The following is a 7,532-nucleotide window of genomic DNA, read 5'->3' on the forward strand; positions in this document are numbered from 1 at the left end:
TATCCGATATATCGTTTATTTGATTTATTCAACTCAATATTAACAAAAACAACTGACAATCCTATTTTGAAACGCCCTGTTTTGTCTGTTGTGTGTACGTGTATATGTATGCGTGTATGTGTGTGTACAATAGACTAATGAAAAGGCAGCATCAATAAGTTCAAAGTATAGTAGTATACACGTTGACACAACATTATCCTGTTGCACCCTGTTTACAGGAGGTCGTTTTCGTCTTTCTTTTGTTTCTTTCCCCTTTTTGCATTATATTTTATCAATTTTCTCTCTTTCTCTCTCTCTCTCTCTCTTTCTCTCGAGCTCGCGCGCGCACACGTATAATCATTAACAAATATATATGCGCTCAGATACACACGCACACACACACACACAACGCGCACATACACACACCCACACACACGCACCTTCGTTTTTTTTTCGTCTTTCTTTTTTCGCTATATGTATCTGTGTATGTATATATGTATGTGTATGTGTGTGTAGGTACATATATTCGCGTCGTTATTAACACCTAAAGCCAAGCATCTCTGCTTATAATAATAATAAAATAATGACGATAATCATATAATAGAGCAATTAATAGTTATTAATAATATTAATATTGATAAATCGGTAATCATAATATACAACACACTCGAGGCACTTAAATGCGTGCTCAATTAATCGTCCCGATTCTCGCAGCACTAGCTCCGACCCAAATTGGTTGGTATACTTTTTTTTTTCTTTCTTTTTCTTTTGAATCACCCGTACATACGTTTCCTCTCATACGTCTTCCTTGCCGAATTAAAATGTAATTCTAGGGTTCTTAAACACGCTTCATTAGTTGGAGAGGATCGATAAGTAAGAAAGTAAGATCCGATTCGCGCGGCGAAAGATCGAAGTATGGGCGGTTTCGCTTAGAACAGAGGGTGGGACGACGCGTCGACGAGTTTCGCGAGGAGGAACCGGAAGTGGATCGAAGTTGGACGACGCTTCGTTGGCCGATCGTCCACGATAACCGTGACGGAAATGTGTTTCGGTGTGTTGTGTTGTTTCGCGGCGCGTAATCGCAGCGAACGAGACGGAAGAGCACGGAATCGCGGTGTGAAGGATCGGAGAGAGCAAGGGAACGATAAAATTATAAAAAAAAATGCTCTCCCCCAGGACAAGGGAGTTGTCCGAGGTATGTCGACAAACGAGAAACTGAAACCGCCTCTCGGAGAATCCCGATTTGTCCCGGGATAGGCGGAGAATCGGTGAACGAAAATCGCAATGATCGAGTCGGGGAGGATCATCCTCAGCACGATCGTCGCAATTTCTTTCCTTTTTTTTTCTTTTCAGGATAATGAAGAGGTGGAATCGCGCGAAAGGATCGAAGAGACGGAGGGAATGGAATTATCTCTGGAAACTACGCACAAATGCTAAGAGACTTGTCTCGGGCTAATATTTCATTTGTCGCACGGCACAAGTCCTCATACATAGAATTGGCTATCGCAGGGGGAACCTCTGCAGCGCCGAGGTGATCTCATCGCCCTCGGTGCTCCAGAGACTCCCCGTCGGACAAACTGAAGATTAGTCTAAGGAAAGCTCGAAAGCTTTGGGTCTTTTAGATCGCTCGAACCGCGAAGGATCACGAAGGCGGAAACCGCGACGAGAGAGTACGAAGCGTGATGACTCGCGGGAGCGGGTCCCGTGAGTCCTGGCGTTCGACAATCGAGTCAACAAGTTCGTCTTAAATTAGCGAACCGTTGGATCCGACGTGGACTCGATGAGTCGAGGAGTGATCGTAATAAATGGCACAAGCGCCTACGCGAAAAATACAAATTGCTGAGACGTTGCAACGTAAATGTACTCATCTTCTTTTTGTGAAAATTGATATACAATGTATAACGTAAACGCGTCTAAGAGACCTCCGGTAACTCTTCTCTCTAGGGGAGAGAGGGGGAGAGAGAGAGAAAGAGAGAGATTACATAAGAAATAAAAAATAATTCGCGATGGATAAAACTAAAACTACTGGTTTCCTACAGTTACCAGATGGTTCTCTTTGAAAAAATAAAAAGAAAAACAATGGGATTCTCTCAATCCGACATTCGCAAATTCTCGCATGATTACTCCTCGACCTCGTCGCCTTCGTTTCGGTTTCGCCGCCGCCGTCGTTTTCCTCCGCGACAACGCTCAAATCCTACGTATGTGTACTCACTCGCAAATCCGAATTTGCGTCTTTCCCTACCGTCCTCCTCCCTCACTTCTTTCTCATCGTCGTCGTCGTCGTTGTCATCATCATTATCATCATCATCGTTATCATCATTCTCCTCTTACTCATCATCATTATCATCATCATCATTATCATCACCATCACCATCATTATCATCATACGTTATCGCTAACCACCGTTTCCGAGATACGATCTCTTCGTCCTCCGATTATCCTGAACTTTCTCTAAGGGGTCGGAGGGTAGCGGGCGTGTGAAAGGGGGGAAATTTTACGGAGAGAGGGAGGGACATTCCACCGCTTTCCACATGGCGAGAGTCTCGATTCGGTGCCAAGTCTGCTTCGTTGCATTATCTCGGGAGATTTCGTCAAGAGATGTGTTCTTTCTCTCCTTTTTTTTTGTTTTTGGCACAAGTATATGTATACATATAGACATGTTTTTCTTTCCCGGTTACATTGCGGTCCTGTGCGTGAAGGAGGGGCGGAGGAAAAGGTCTTCTTCCTTTTAAAAGATTAATTATCTTATCTCTTTAACGTTTTTACAGGCTAACAAATATGTACCTCCAAAATCACAGAACCAAAAGCGATATTATATAACAATATTTTCTCCCCTTTGCGCGATGTGTACCGGGTGATCGGGAAGCCACGCAACCGGCTCCGTGCATCGTCGAGAGAAAGCTCGCATTCGGTAGGATGCGGCACCAGTTTCACACATAGCAAATATATCTCCCGTCCGCGTGTATATTCGACTCTCTTTTTCTCTTTCTTTCTTTCTCTCTCTCTCCCTTCCTATATCGATATCGATTAATGTTAAACGTCAGCTTTATACGATCCACAGCGATCAATGTAGAATTACTTAATTCCGAGCGATTATGTATCTCGTGTATATATATATATATATACATATATATATATACACACATATATATATATATATATATATATGTATTTATATATATATAGTCATGTACAATATATCGCGTATTTGAACTTTTGGATTCATAGATCCTTAGATCTATACATACTCGTTATTAGCTCAGTATCCCTAACTTACCAATTACCGACGACATCTTAAAACTAAAGCTTGGCTTATTAGATACTCGAAGCTGCGTATTCATATCGAAGCTCGTAGGGCTTTTAAATCGATAAATTGTTACTTATCCTCGCGTCTCGCAAAGCCTCGTCAATTCTCAACGACGGGTCTACTCGAGTATCCACTCGAGAGAGTTCGCGAATCCCCGAATTACTCAATTTCACATACATCTTCTGCTTCAAATGGAACTGAATTGAAGATGTCGATGCTTTATTCTATCACTTCCCGCGCGATGTGATTCCAGACCGCGAATGCTTCGATATCCTTGGAGTTTCTCAAGCCCTTATAAAAATTCTCGTGTCCTTGAATCATATAAACTACGATCGACGAATTGCAAACGTAAAACGTCGGGACAGCTCGTGTCGACCGACATCGACAATATATCGATCGTGCGTCTGCCGCGGCGAACGCGTCTCGCTCCACGGGACTCTCCGATCACCCTGTATTAATTAACGGCGCCAGCGAATGCGTCGCTATAGCGCACGCGGCGAGTCTCACACGTTCACACACGCGAGCACGCACACAAATGGAGCGCACGTGCGTCCATACGCACGTCGTACGCACTCTCGTGCACACACCGCGCGCGCGCACACACATACGCACACACATACGCACATGCAAACATTCTCTCCTCTTTCTCTCTCTCTCTTAATCGATCCGTCGATCGATCGATCGTTGATCGTAGGCGAGACGTCACTGTACAATGTAAAAAGTTCTTTTTCCGCGCCCACAGCGCGTGACGGCTTTTCCGAGAGGAGTGCCGGGGTGAAGATGAAGAGGATGGTAGTGTAAGCAGCGGCGAGCTCCGGGCTTCGATATCATCCGTGATCCGACCTCGAGGAGATGACGATGACGTAGTAGCACAACGGCTGAATATCGTTGTTACCCTGTCGTCGCGTGGTAACGTCCGCAGAGGCGTCTTGCTTCGCGATATCTAAAGCCGAATCCGCCGCGCGTCTTCCGTCGTCACCTTCAGAGAGCAAGCAGACAGAAGATGTTCTTTTAAACAACTTCGTAGACAAGTTTTACGAGGAAGAAAACACTTCGCGACACTTTCTCAAACGGCATACGCAACGATTCTCTCTCTTTCGATGGCACCGACTATGCATCGGCTCGATAATCAGACTCTATAAAAGAGAATGTTTAAAGTAATCTTAGGACGTGTGTAGATAGAACCTAGCACGATTGAAAGTACTCATTGAGTACATCAAAAGTTGCAACTGCACCGTCAATGAGAAACACTACAGTCTTGAGGCATTTGTTTTTATGTATTATCACTGTCGAAAGAGAATGCATTATTACTGATTAAAAATACGATATAATCGGATAATAAAGTTAGTGTCGAATAAATATATAATAGAGTATAAAATAATTATTCATTTTCTCGTCGCCCGACTTAGAGAGGACTCTTCATTTATACGAGTAAATTTTTTTCCAATGACTGTGGAGTAGGTCAGATTCACTCGTTCAATCTCGAATAAAAGTACTCACTCCAAGATTTCAAGTGGAAGAAATCATTCAATATCGACGAAGAGTTACTTGAAGAAACTTACAGAAGCAATTTCATATTCTTAAGATACCTGACAATTTTCAAAGATTCGAGATTCTAAACTAACCCGGTTTAAGAATACGAGAATACAGTAATGGGATAAAAAATCCATTTTGAAATTCTAGAGACTTGAAAGAGTCCAGTAAAATATAAGTTGCTATACACACAATTGTTTGCTGTAAGAGGAATTTCAGTACTGAATTTTGTGTAACTAAATAGAAATCAGATGAAAAACTCGCTGACGAGAAATAATATCTCTGTTATTGTGACCGAAAACATTCAACTGTCTTAAAACTCGGTTGAGATAACTGAGAGCAATTGACTGAGTAGAAACTTCCTACAGAAATCTTTCTGTTCCTACAACCAAGTTTACGTTTGGTCCCCAGGCAATAGAAAACTCAGTTACACTAACGGAGTTGTGTTTTTCCTGTATGGAACATTTCATTTCCTTCAGAGTATCCGTGTTCCATCACTACTATATCCTTCTTTTCAGCAATATATACTTTTGAATTAGTTAGAATTCGTTTTTCTTTGATATCCTATATATATATATATATATAAAATCTTACATCGCGTCATTTTAAAGTTTTATTAGAGAAAGATCTATTGCACTATTAAATCCATTATATAGAAGATATTTTGGATATTTCGTAGCGTGTGTTGTACACGCTACGAAATCATAGCAATCTTATAGACAAAAGCTTTTATTTCGTCCTAGGACATTCTCTTCAGAAACGTTATACTGGGAAAACACAGAAATAAAAATAAAACCAAAATAAAAAAAAAAGAGATAGAGTGAAGACTTTTGTGTCATCGTTTGAGGAAATAGAATACTCACATGTCGCTTTTAAACGTTTCTGTCCCTCTCGTCCGTTTTGTGTTTTGTACAAGGTAGCTCGCGGCAATGTTGCGCTACTTGGGCATAACTCGGCCTTGTAAGATCCTACGGTAAAGAAAACATTCATTGGTTTTCTGGATTTTAAACATCTTGAGAAACTTAATGTCATATGAAATGTAAGAATCGCTATAAACAGAATAACGCAAAGTTCTAAGTCAGAACTCATAGGAGTATTTGAAGTACTTTTGAAATTTCACAAGTCATCGAGTAGCTTTTAGGGAGCTTATTATGGTTTTGTGTGAGAAGTGAAAATGCGCAAAATGAACAAATTCACTAGATATTGACCAATGAAATTATAAATATTCCCAGAACTCGTATATCTCTAATCTAAGGATTATTGATTATATTGAATGAGAACACTTCGAACTGGTGTAATGCGACTCAATATTTATACGATTCTTAATCTCTTTAGCTTCCTAATAACATTAATATTCCTTCATTCTTATACAACATCCTCGGTTCATGAAATCTTTAGACTCTCAAATTCTTAGACTGTCAGAGATTCAGGTACATACTTGCTAGAGTACATTCTCCTACATCCTACATCCCACATTCTCAGATAAAGTCCTAATTAATCGGAGATTTGGCAAGATCCAATAGAATATCATTACATTACAAACATGATAATACAAATATAATGACAATGATATAATAAATAACAAGAACAATATGAATAGAAGTACAGTAGTATACTCACTATAGGGAAGGTAGAGGCCACTCCAGTTTGCGATTGGGAGTTGAGTGAGGCAGTAGGAGAAGGAACGACGACGACGACGTTGTTACAATCGCACCTGGTCACCGGCTCGGCTTCGTCTGTCACGGCCACTGCCGCCGCCGCCGCCGCCGCTGCTGCTGCTGCTGCTGCTGCTGCCGCTGCCGCCACCGCTGCTGCCGTCGTCGTAGCCGCCGTTGTCGTTGCCATCGTCGACGTCACCACTGCCGGCATGTGCGCGTTCGCATCTACAGCGTCGTCCACACCGTTCACCATGTTCGAGTCGTCAGTCTTTATCGATCTGTCAGCGGTGCATTGTCAGTAGTAAGGGACTAACACATGCTTACTTAATTATCCTTGGATCCTCAGATATCCTGCGATAGATCCCTCGGATCCTTAGGAACAAATACATCCTCGTATCCTTGGACAGTTTTGTCCTCGGATACGGGTATTATACATTTGGATGCACATTTGGTTACAATATAAATACACGTGAGATATCCCGATGTATTTATAGTTACTTCAAAGTCCACGTGCGTCTGCACGACGCGAGATTTCATTTACTCTTTTTTTTTTTAGTTCTCTCTTAACTTTTGAATCCTTAGATCCTCGGACAGAGCTAGGACCGTGTGTGTCCGTTCGAGAGCATGCGCGCGTTTAAACACAAGGAGAAATTTGCACAGACACCGTAATCTAATACTCGCACTGCGACAATTAGCGCTAGATACTGGTTAACAAAGTTCACATAAGTGTTTCGTAATAAAAAAAAAAGAAAAAAAAAGAAAAATGTGATCTTAGCGGTTAAAAATAGATGATACTCGGGGTCAGATTTAACGCTACAAGCGCGACGATACTACAAGAGTCACGACGAGCACCATCATCGCATGCTAAATGCATACTATATAACCGTTATATCCCGCACCGCCTGTCAACTTCGTTCATGCACAATCAAGAGACTAGTTTCTGTGGGCGATTCTCGGTCAAACGTGTTAGCAACATTCTTGAGAATTTCCAAGTGCCGATAACATCATCGGAAAATCTCGACTTAATTGAAATCATGAATCGCAAAATTAAAAAA

General features: G+C 41.6%; 1 protein-coding gene across 7 annotated transcripts in view; it reads right to left on the reverse strand.

Moving 5' to 3' along the window:
• Nucleotides 1–7,532, reverse strand: part of LOC116841111 (la-related protein Larp4B-like) — a 17,897-nt gene continuing 10,365 nt past the window's right edge. For all 7 annotated transcript variants that reach the window (XM_032808658.1, XM_032808655.1, XM_032808657.1 and 4 more), the window contains 3 exons: nucleotides 6,440–6,755; nucleotides 5,683–5,787; nucleotides 1–4,265 (listed from right to left, as the gene is read on the reverse strand). In XM_032808658.1, coding sequence (XP_032664549.1) covers nucleotides 5,692–5,787; nucleotides 6,440–6,755 — 412 coding nt within the window. In that variant the 3' untranslated portion in view covers nucleotides 1–4,265; nucleotides 5,683–5,691. The remainder of the gene's footprint in view (nucleotides 4,266–5,682; nucleotides 5,788–6,439; nucleotides 6,756–7,532) is intronic.

Source organism: Odontomachus brunneus, unplaced genomic scaffold (genome assembly GCF_010583005.1).
Source record: "Odontomachus brunneus isolate Ranch 3 - 2012 unplaced genomic scaffold, Obru_v1 Obru_scaffold_013, whole genome shotgun sequence".
NCBI lineage: Eukaryota > Metazoa > Arthropoda > Insecta > Hymenoptera > Formicidae > Odontomachus > Odontomachus brunneus.